Source organism: Primulina huaijiensis, chromosome 9, assembly GCF_012295235.1.
Source record: "Primulina huaijiensis isolate GDHJ02 chromosome 9, ASM1229523v2, whole genome shotgun sequence".
Taxonomy (NCBI): Eukaryota; Viridiplantae; Streptophyta; class Magnoliopsida; order Lamiales; family Gesneriaceae; genus Primulina; species Primulina huaijiensis.
This window is the reverse complement of record NC_133314.1, coordinates 17,226,173-17,238,528: the sequence shown is the minus strand read 5'-3', so window position 1 is coordinate 17,238,528 and position 12,356 is coordinate 17,226,173. Positions and strand designations below refer to the sequence as shown.

The 12,356-nt window shown below is 37.5% G+C and overlaps 1 protein-coding gene across 1 annotated transcript; it reads right to left on the bottom strand.

The window, feature by feature from the left end:
• Positions 1 to 490: 490 nt before the first annotated feature.
• LOC140984979 (ATP phosphoribosyltransferase 2, chloroplastic-like) lies at positions 491 to 12,137 on the bottom strand. The gene is made up of 11 exons (XM_073452692.1): positions 11,789 to 12,137; positions 11,604 to 11,663; positions 10,940 to 11,053; positions 4,225 to 4,290; positions 4,024 to 4,131; positions 3,842 to 3,925; positions 2,063 to 2,164; positions 1,820 to 1,933; positions 1,665 to 1,745; positions 1,421 to 1,540; positions 491 to 880 (listed from the first exon to the last, which is right to left on the bottom strand). Exons 1-11 carry the CDS (start codon positions 12,023 to 12,025, stop codon positions 785 to 787), a joined length of 1,182 nt encoding a protein of 393 aa, XP_073308793.1. The 5' UTR covers positions 12,026 to 12,137; the 3' UTR covers positions 491 to 784.
• Between the last annotated feature and the right edge of the window lie 219 nt (positions 12,138 to 12,356).

The following is a 12,356-nucleotide window of genomic DNA, read 5'->3' as shown; positions in this document are numbered from 1 at the left end:
CGTGTCAATCATCAAATTGCCACACCACTGTTGTCACAAATTATTGTGTCGCACACTACCACCAGAAAACGACGCACAACTGTGCTGGACAGAAATTACAAAGCCAGTATTGAGAACTGACTCAGATACCATGTGGACAACGCAGAAGAAGACATAATGGCATAAATTAAATTCCTTGGCAAGAAGAACAAGAGTATATGCCTAAATGTTTTTAATGTTTTTTTCTCCATCACTGTCGTTCCAAGTCTACTAATTCATACAAAATATTTTAGCTTAATTTCTAAGCACAATCTCGTAAATAAAAGAACTAAACATATTTATCTCCAAGTGTTTAAGAAATAAATATTTACAAAAAATATGAAAATATTTTTCTTTCTATTTTCAGTCTCTAGCCCAATGAAGAACACCAATGATGTCCATTAATGTAGAACGTTTGATTTCTTGTTTACAAAAGCACAAGAATAATCTACCTAGTAATTGTAGGCATAAATATTAAAGCGCAAATTTTAATACAACAAAGAACACATTTATATCATACATTCATTCCTCAACCAAAAATCTATGCAAGTCACGCAAATAGGTTACATAATTAATGGTACAGCCACCAACCCCCTGAAGTCCTAAAGCAAGTGGAGATGAACTGATTTTCTCCAAATGTTGCAGAACACGAGTTATTAACTGAAACGAGAGACGATAAGAAATTTGTTGATTCTTGGAATTTTCATGATATTGGCTTCCCATTACAGTTGAGGACGACAAAGAAGGCATAGGATACACTGATGCTCTAAAGCCCCAAGTTTGAAAGAAGTTGGTGCCATCTTGGAGTTTCCTCGTCAAAAATGTAGGTCAGAGGAGAAATGAGAACCCCACTGCCTCCAATCTGCACCAGATGATAAATGAGTTGTAAATACCTCCGCCATTTCCCAAAGAGAGAAATTATACTTGAGGCAAACAAATGGGAATCACAAGCAAACTCACAAGTGAAAAGGTTGAGATGAGGCTGTAAAAACACATACACAGCACAAATAGAACATATCTTTGCAGGATAAGATGAGTATAAGGACAGGATCAAAAGAAAATCTTCCCCGGAGCCACAATGCAGAAATAAACATGACAATATGATACTGATGCCAAATGAAGAAGATGAAATGGATGAAAAAACAATCTTAAGATCCCGGTGTAAAATGAAAATACATTAAAAGTGTAGATAAACGTGGAAAAAGAGGTTTTGATGCTAGAAATATTGTCAACTGAAGATGGGATGCAGTTCGTCAATAGGGACAATCCAAGTTCAATCAATCTGCATTTGTTCCAATAAAGCTTATAGAAATGTTCTTCTCAAGACCATAGCAGAAAAGTTACCCACGGCCCCATGCATGAACAAGCACGCATAGATGTAGCAGCAAGAGTAAATTCTCACCGCTCTAAGCTGCTGAACAGACTTGTAAAGAGCTTTCTTTGGTACACAAATAACTATAGCATAATATTCCACTGCTACCTTCCCATCACGCTTGCAAAAAACTGGGCTTATAGTGGGTCCCTGCATACAAAGTAAAACACAAAGAAAGAAGCTTTAGATCTAGAAAAAGAATGCTATCAATTGATGCCCCGTCGGAAGTTATCAACATCACTAAATAGCACACAATATAACAAGTTGGTCTGACCTGCAAACCAGATAGAGAGGTGTGGCTCAGAACTCGCTCAGCCACTTCTTCAGCATTTCTACCCCTCATGTTGGCAGTTACCTGCAATGAGAACCGTCAAGGAACAGAAATAACAAGAAGATTATAGTTGAACATAGAAAGCAACCGATTCATACCGTGAACTGTCCAGCAGCCCTTAAATGTGCCTCCAATCTTTCAATCATTTCATGCGTTACATCAAGCACACCTTTCCGTTGGATCAATGACCTTTTGCTAGCAACAAAAACAGCCTGAAATAGCAAACCAAGGTCAAAAAAGATTCTGAAGCAACAACTATAAATCAATTAGCATAACCATTTCTGAACCAGATACTGAACTTTTGAAGGCACGTATAGATCAGAAATAACATGAGTAATTACCTGGCTTTCCAAAATAATTCCACCTTCAATTTCTTTCAAATTATTCTCTCTTAACGTGGTTCCACTACTCACAAGGTCCACAATAACATCAGCAATCCCCATCTGAAAGAACAGGAAACAATCAGCGATGATTTTCGCAAAGGTGAATGCTTCATGAGAGCAAATATTCAAGAATATAGGGCTGTAATATGATAAAGCATCAAAGCATGAATTAAAAGCTAAAAAAACCATCCAAGCAGAAAAACTTGTATATACTTAGCAACGAACTTGAACAAAAGTTTATTCGAGATAACTGAGCTAATATTATTCCACAATCTGTGCACGTTGGGTGAGAGCTAACTTTCATAGAGTAAATTCTATGGCTGTAGTCAGTAGTTTAAAAAATCAATATATATACAAGACCCAGCATCTTCTTCCCTATGGCATTTCGAACTCATTTCACCCAACAGAAACTTCCACTTATTTGTCTCTTATTTTTACCAAGAAATTTTTTACACCGACCTCACTCATCTCAAGGTTCTTATCTCGACCTTAAATTTTCTGCTGATGGATTGGCATACTGGTATTAACAAGGCTCTCAGATTTGCAGGAATTCTTGGTGAGAAATAATGTTAACATGATGAAACATCTGAAAAATGTCAATGACAAGCAGATAATACATAAGACATTCATAGGATTAGCAAAGTGTCAAAGGATGCACTCCTCCATAATATCTCAATATGGCATAAAACTGCTACAGCTTTTAGTTGTTTGCTGAAGACAAGAACTGGTTTAAGGTGCAAGTCTGTGATGGAAATTGCAAGCAAAGAGTGGCTCCTCTGGTTTGCATTCATTACAAGACTTTATTAAGATGAAAACTGCTTGAACCTATGTCGCACGAATACTCCTAAAGTTTTTACTCTGAATTATCGGACACGGATACGACACGCCGATATGCGTGTCGGATATGGCAAAATCTGTGTCGTTGACTTTTTGTAGGCTTGACCATTCGGATACGTCTTGAACACGGATAGGATACGCCATGGACACGACGGGGATACGTTTCGGGAAAAAGAAATTTGAATTTTATTTTGTTTTTTCCTATTAAATCATTCCTCTAAACTTGTACATTGTATATATTTAAACACACACATATATATACAATATTTAATATTAAATTTATATAAATAAATATATATATATATGATATTTATATATATTTTAATAATTGTTGTATCCTAACTCTGTCGTATCTTATATTTTCAAAATTTGCAGTATCATCGAATCCGTATCGTATTCAATACGATACTCGTATCTGTATCCGTGCAACATAGGCTTGAATTTTTTGGTTAAAACATTCAATACCAATAGTTTTACACAGCTATATGTATTGTCTTACAAATAAACCCTCAATTAAGACGGCTATTGACAACTAGCAGTATCCTATACCATACACTCTAAATGAATAGGTAGAAAACCAGTGCAACTCAGCCAACGCATAACATGATGGCATTTTGTATCAAAGTTCAAACATTATATGAAGCTCTATTTTCTCTAATTGCTCTAATGAGCATTATTTCTAGATGTGAACTTCTAAAAAAAATTATGTTTCATGCTTCGGTTGACGGCTTCTAAAACCTTTCCCAAGGGTTCATGCTCCAGAAAACAAGGTATTCCTTAAATCAGGATCTCGCAACTCAAATTGAGGAGAAAAGTTGTCAATCAGAAGACAAAATATAAAAGTCAAAATTCTTTTAAGGAAGACATAGCATAAGATTTGTGGAACAATATCATTCTTACTGCAGGAGCAGCCTCCAAAGCTCCATCAGCAGTTGAAAAGGTAACATGCTTCAATCCATTTTCTCCCATAAACCTATGACCCAACTGCAAAAATTATTTTAAATAAAACTTTGTCCATAAAAAGATTTTTAAGAATGGAAACCAGGACCAATAATAAATTGTACTCTTTAAATAATACATACATATGTGAAGCCAGTAGCAACTCTCAGAGGTCTCTCAGGTGTCCACTGTGGCATTCGAGCTAGTTCTTCCAAAGAATTTATATTCTCAAATATGCCATACCTGGGAATCTAGCAAAGAGAGAAACACTATACACTCACTATCCAAAAATTCAAAAACAAGGAGTTGCAGATGATCAATTACAATAATAAATAATGACTCACTGCTAGGGATAAACGGCAATCTCCATACTCCAGAGTGTCGTGGACAAGAATGAGGTCTTCACTCCCCTACAAAAGAAAAATATAAATGTTAAAGATCCTGCACAAAATCCTACAAGTTAACAGCCCGAATACACAATTCATTATGTACAAACAATTACCTATAATAAATAGAAAAAATACATATATTTCCAAATACTGGAATTTACTATCGTGTATAACAATCAAATCAGAGTTAGTGCTTGAAAATAATCCAAGTCTTATTCTAGAATGATTACTCCAAAGTAAAAAAAGCCTCAAACTTTTTTTTTTTTATAAGAAACATATTTTATTAATAATAGATTAAGTAAGAGTACAATAGTGGACTAGAGGTCCACTCTCGTCATGAAACAAATGACGATCAAGTGAGTCCTAATGATACACATATTCCCAATTTCTCACTAAATCTAAAATCGAAACATTTTGAAAATCGTGATGATTGCTAATCCACATTGCAATGTTGATCTTTATTTTGTCCCAGCACTTCTCCTTCGATTCTTCTTTTTCCTCGAAAATTCTTCTATTCCTTTCCAGCCAGACCGTCCAGCATATGCAATGCACTACCACGTTCCAAAAAATCCTTCCCCTGGCACCAGTTAGCTGTCCCAAATCCAGGCAGAATAAATCCTTGGTGGACTTTGGCGTCACCCAAATCAACCGAAGCTCTTGCAACGCTCTAGACCACAATGATGTTGTGAATGGGCAATGAATGAGCATATGATCCTGGGTCTCTGTTTCATGTCTACATAGTACACACCAGCTTGGGCACAAAGCAATTGTTGACCATCTTTTTTGAATCATCTCCGAGGTCGGTAGCTTACCCAAAGATGATGACCAAGAAAATAGCTGAACCTTTTTTGGAACTGGAATTTTCCAAATAAAATGGAACAATTGAAACACTGGAAAACGAGTATGTTGGAAAAAAGACTCATAAAAGGATCTAACTGAGAAAATACCCGAAGAATCCCCTCGCCACTCTAGAAAATCATCTACCCCTACGATCAACCTTACCGAATCTAAAATATCTAATAACTCGGCTAACTGAGCAGTCTCTTCATCCCTCACAGCCCTTCTAATATGAAAATCCCATGATTGGGTAGATGTGACATTATCAAAATGAACAAAATATGATATAGGCAGATTGTGAATCGATGATAACTGAAATAATGCTGGAAAAAGATCTTTAAAAGAAGAATCCCCCCACCATCTATCCTCCCAAAACCTAACCTTATTACCTCCTCTCACCTGAATTAATACTCTCTGTTTAAAAGTTGGGTATACTCGGGAAATGAACTTCCATGGGCACCTCAACGTGACGTTTATTGCCAACCCTGCATCCCACCCATTTCTTGTAACCCATATTTACTTACAATTATTTTCTTCCACAATGTACCTTCTTCCACAAAAAATCTCCACCACCACTTACCCAGCAATGACTTGTTTCTCAATATAATATTCCCAACACCCAAACCTCTTTTATCCTTCGGTTTACACACATGGTCCCACGCAACCAAGTGGCAATGAGCATCTCCATCCGCTCCGTCCCATAAAAAGTTTTTTGAAATCTTCTTCATTGATTCCGCTATACCTTTAGGCACTCTGAATAAAGACATATAATATATCGGAATAGAATTCAAAACCGATAATATCAATGTCAATCTCTCACCTCTTGACAAAAAAGCTTTCTTCCAACTTGCCAATTTTTTCGACATCTTTGCCACTACGGGATCCCAAAAAGAAGCTTGTAACGGATTGCCACCCAAAGGCACTCCCAAATACTTAATAGGCCATGTCTCCTTACCACACCCCACTTGTTGTGCCAATAATTCAACATCTCCTTGTTCACGGTGGATACCCAACAAAGCACTCTTTTCCCAATTGATTTTTAAGCCGGACATTTGACAAAACGATCTCACCACTTGAACCAGGAACCTGATATGATCCTCATTTTGCACAAAGAAAAGCGTATCATCCGCAAACTGAATTTGTGATATCTCAATCTTGTCTCTGCCAACTTCGATCCCCCTTATGAGATTCCTTTCCTTCGCTTTATCAATCAATCTCCCCAACACATCCACTACCAAATTGAACAAAAAAGGAGACAATGGATCTCCTTGTCTAAGACCTTTGAACGCCCTAAACTTACCTCTTGGCCTCCCATTGATCAGAATTGAAAATGAAACATTTGACACAACCTTTAATCCAAGATCTCCATTTTCTTCCAAACCCCTTTTTCATCAAAACAAAATTCAAAAAATCCAAATTCACATTATCGTAAGCCTTTTCGAAATCCACCTTCATGACCCATCCTCTCTTTTTCTTTCTTCTCCCCTCTTCTAGCAGTTCATTCGCTATAAGTCCGTAGTCTAAAATTTGTCTCCCTTGAACGAAAGCATTTTGAGATTCGGATATAGTGTCTGCTATCACAATCTTAAGCCTTGCCGTTAGAACTTTTGCTATAATCTTATACAAGCTTGTTGTCAAGCTTATTGGTCTGAAATCCTTCACTTTAATCGATTCAGCTTTCTTTCGTATCAAGCAAATATATGTTTCATTAGTTGCTCCATTTATGATTCCTCTTTGAAAAAATTCATCAAAAACATTCATTATATCGTGTTTGACTATATCCCAGCAATCTTGGAAAAAAGCCAAAGTAAATCCATCGGCCCCCGGACTCTTATTTCCATCGCACTGAAAGACTGCTTGCTTGACCTCGTCTTCTGTAAATGGTTTTTCTAATTCTCTACTTAACTCATCTTCAATTGGGCACCACTCCACTCCTTCAATACCCCAACCTCTCGCATCTGACAAACTGTACAAATCCTTAAAGAACTTTATAATAATGGAAACAATTTCATCATCGTCCGTCGTAATCGAGCCATCAATTCTTTCCAATCTATCAATGGTGGCCTTGCTCTTCCGTTGGTTCATCAATGAGTGAAAAAATTTTGTATTTTGATCCCCCTCTGTAATCCATTTGACTTTGATTTTTTGATTATTGATTTGATTCTTTCGACATATCAACTGTTCTAACACAATTTTGTTTCTTTTCTTTCATTCGATACTTCTTCCGATCCCCGACCCTCAATGTCTAATTCGTCCAATCTACTGATTTTATTTATTAACTCTGCTGTTTTCATTTCGACCCTCCCATAAACCTCTTCATTCCATCTTTTAATTTCACCCTTCATTGCTTTGAGTTTCATCATAAATTTATATCCCTCCCATCCTTGAATTGCCGCATTGTTCCACAGCGATTGAGCCAAATTTTTAAAGCCTGAGTGCCTCGACCACACATTCTCGAATCTGAAGGGCGACGGACCCCACTTATTTTTTTCCAAATCAAGGACCACTGGAAAATGATCCGAGGTGATTCTTGGCAAGATTGTTTGTCGATAACAAGGATAAATTTCAGACCATCCTACCGTGAACATGAATCTGTCTAATCTGCAACATATGGGTGATTCCCTTAAATTCGACCACGTGAACTTTCCATTGAGTAAGGGTGGATCGCACAACTCCAATTCATGAATCAAGGTATCAAAACATAACATGCTTGAGGTCTGTGATCGACTATTAATTTTCTCTTGTAGTGATCTGACTACATTAAAATCTCCTCCCACACACCATCTATCTCCACATAGGACCCGCAACCCAGCCAGTTCATCCCAGAAATGAGTTCTTAATCTAGGTTGACACGGACCGTAGACCGCTGTAAACCACCAATCGTTGTAATCATCCTTTTGAATATGAATTGAAACCGAAAAATCCCCAATCAAGTTATCCTTTACCAATATTATTCTTGGATCCCACATAATAAGAATTCCCCCTGACCGGCCAACTGCAGGTAAAATGATCCACTCCACAAACCTTGACTTCCAAATACTTGCAATAAAACTCCTATCCACCTTCTCTCTTTTAATTTCCTGCAAAACAATTAGATCTGGTCTTTCTTTGGCAAGAACCGCACGTATCAATCCCCTTCGTGTAGCTGAACCCCCCCTAATGTTCCATGAAACAACTTTCATCGATTAACTACAGCAGCCCTGGTACTCTCTGTGCACGTGTAATCAAAACTCTCCACCATCCTTCCTTCCTTCTTCATTTTTAGAAAATTCCACCTTCTCTACACCCATCTTACTCAAACACTCATTTTCAACTTCCCTGTTGAGATCCTTCATCCCCAAACCCACTGTTTGCTTACCTTCAACCATCTCATATTGCGGCCCTATGGAATTGTTTCCCGATGTACCCAACTTTTGTACAGAAGGTATAACTCCCATCCCACTCCTATTCTCTACCTCACCCACCAACCCCCCTATTGAACCTGACAAAGAAATTGAGTGGAAAGAAGATTGATGAGAATAAGAAATATTGGGTAATTTGCAAACCTTGCTCGGAGAATCTTCAAAAAAGTCCCCCAAATCATCGAACTCCAGGGAGCGCATTGTCGACTTATCCGAATGATCAGAAATAAGACTTCCATCTACACTGGATCCACAACCTTCATCTGAGATATCGTCCCTCACTCCTTGATTTAATTTTTCCTCCCAGTTTCCATTATCGCGATCTGGAATGTTTATGTCATCTCCGATGAATGAAATCGTTGAATATTCTCCCTTTCGCACATGAATTGATTCATTATGTGACTTGACATTTTTCCTACGATAGACATGCTCAAACTTCCTTTCTTTGGGACTACTCTCCATCGTTATATCTAGATGGGCTGCTTTTTGTGCCGATAATATGTTCACAGATTCAATCGTCCCTTTCTGAAATTCATTCACAACTTTCAGCTTTATCTTTTTAAGGATCTTGATTTGCTTACCTCGATACCATGGTTCGGAGACGCAACTTCGACCTCCTGAATTTTCTGACATACCCTCGTTCAGCTTATCTGTGGTACGTTTTTTGTTGTCCATCATAGGAATTTCAGCTTTCTGATTTTTTCCAGCAGACTCTTCTTCATATGTTAGGAGCTTAAGTTTGGTGTCATTAGAAACATTTTTTTGACTGTCAGTTGAAGGTGATACATTTGTATCTGTTCCTTTGAATCCTTTTGCGCTACTCCATCCCGCCAATACTCTAGCTCCATCTTTCACCACTTGTGCATAGATCTTTTTTCATAAATATCATATGCTGCTAAATTGACCGAATCCACTATGATGCGAATAATCATAGGGCCTCTTTGAGTTTGGATCTTTAAATTTCTATTAATGAACCCGCCTTCAATTCCCACTACTTTGATTTTTGCTGCCGACAAATCTTTGAGTAGAATTGTGTCTTGACTAATGCTCAATAAACCCCCACACTGGTCACCCCAAGGTATCCCCAATAAACGCACCCAACTATTGCAGCATTCAAAAGTTTCTTCTTCGCTGTTGATTTGTTGACTCCATTTCTCAAATGACAAAATAACTTTATTTTCCAGAAAGCATTTCTTCAATCGCAAATAGAACAAAGCATCCTCTTCATTATGTGGCCACCAAACTGCTTTGTTTGGTTGGAATGGAAACAATTCAATCTTTCTCTGCACCGCCTTCCCAAGGGTAGTACGCACCAAATCCCATGATATATTGACGCAATCCCTTGTAATGATGAGAGCTTTACTCCAATCCTTAGTCACGCATTCCAGTAATTGTTCAAGACTAACATCATCTGTAATCCCCTTATTATTGTACTTCGAACTCAATTTTTCGCGCTGTTGAGCATGTTCCAAAGGCTTCCTTTCATCTGTAATGCGCCTTACATTATCCCTTCGTGTTGTCATGAGTTTGGACAGATTTTGTGCAATCCATTTCCAGCCCCAATCAAATCTCCCACGTGGTATGATGATGCGCTGCGTCTTTCCCCTCCACACAAACTTAGATATTTCTAGATAGCTTCCTCGTCCATTCACAACTTTCTGCATGGATAATACTGCTTCCCTTCCCCTGAATCTCTTAAACTTAGAACATGATTGTGGTTTATTAATATATTCCCACAATCTCGCCAAAATCCAATATAAGCTATCGAAGTCCAGTTCCATCACATAGCTTGCATTTCTCGTGTCACAACCGCTGTATATCCCCTCCTACTCCTGCTTATTAACATTTTAGAGTTGTGGAACAAGCAGGCTTAAGGAATTATAGGAATTATGAATGAAATGGATCCTACATTATGCTACTCCCAATTCAGAAGAGGTCACAGACAGTGGAAGAGAGCACTGCAGCAGGGAAATCAAAATTCAATTCAAGGTGTTTGACCAGGATTCGGGCACCATAAGTATCTAGCATGGGTTTATATAGCAAACAATGAACTAGTAATTCCGGTAAGTCGTTTGCAAGATGTTAGGACATGTTCTGACTAGTCTATCCTGACGGGATTTTTCTGTGCTGTCAGGCAGCAACAGTAGTAGTAATCCACAACATCTGAAACAAATATAACCACCTCTGGCACCGCTACAAATGACGTCAAATAGGGGGAAAAAAAGAAAAAAACAGAAGTAACTTATAACATAGGGAACACATGCATGGATGGTTTTGTTGCATAAATAAATAGCATCAAGAAGTAGAAAATGGGCCGATTTTAACGATAACAACAAAAAATTATGACTGGATAAAGTTATTTATGTAATTATACACAGTATTCCAAAGATTCATCATGTTAGACTACAATCTCCCTATGGACTCCCTCTTACCTGCCCGTACTCTTTAACAGTGTCCAATCCAACAATTCCGAGGTCCAAATCTCCAGATATTAATTTTCTCACGATGTCTTTAGGCCGTTGAAACCAAATTTCCAAATTAGCAATCTGCAATATTACAAAATAGGATAAAATAAAATAAACTACATTGAAGTCATATAAACAAGTACACACTCTTCAGCTGATGACTGCGAGAGGAGTTAAAATTATATAAGACAATACACCACTTCCCTTTGGCATCGCAGAAATATATTCAAGTTCAGTACACAGCAAAACGGTAGCTGTGAATCTTTTGGGAGAACAGGATTAACTGAAAACATTTCGTACAATTGCATAAGCTTTAACTTCAATTGAGTTTCACTACATCAATCAACTACGTCTTGTTGACACTGCCTCATGTAACATAACAAAAATTACCATAATTGAATACAAGATCACTAAGCTACATCCACGTTTTTACTCACAAAAAACACACTAAACTTGAACTCAAAAGTATCAATTATAACTGAATATCATTTTAAGCAAACCTCATCAACGAGGAAAATAAAAGGCACAACAGACTAATCTCATATGAGCAATCAACAAGGATTTTACTTCGGATAATACCTAGAATTTTCTATAGAAATGTCACGCTCGATAGAGAGAGGAAAAAAAGCACCTGAGGCATTTCAGCGACATACTGCCGTGGATTCACCTGCCTCACTGACAATTGACAATCCTTCAGTCCCAACCCAAAAAACAAAACACAAAAAATAAAAATAAAAAAAATCAGTCGACCAACTAAATTCCTCAAAAATATAATCGCAAACAATCATCACTAAGTTCATTAACAACCCAGATTACCTTGAGAAGATCAAGAGTTTCTGTAGCCATTCGACCTTTGCTCGGCAATCCAAGCCGAACCTCATTTCTCTCATAAGACTGCTTATCCTCATTTCCATTAACCACAGCAACTGGAGACGTCGCTGAGCAGCACGAAATGGCCAATTTAGTCGGAAAACAGTAACCTGGAGAAGAGAGCTGCGAGAAAGGTATAATTGAAGCCGTCGGTAGCATAAAAATCGTTCTAAGAGCCGACATTTCTAGAATTTCTTGTACTGCACGCACAGCGAGAGAGAGAGAGTAGACGCGGACTCGTCTGCTGAAGCAAAAGGGATGAAGCGCCGCCGCTTATGCTGTTGGAATACACCTGCCAACAGTATTTGGAGCCCAATGATTCATTAAAAATGTTTTTATTTATTTATTTATATTTTAATGAAAAAAATATCAATAATTCTTTAAAAAATTGTCTTTTGCGAAAATATATTCCTCAGTGCCATTAAGTGGTTTATACTGTATTCAATTTAGGATTTTGATTATTTTTATTGATTTTTTCAAATGATAAACTTTTATAGATTTGATATATTTTTAT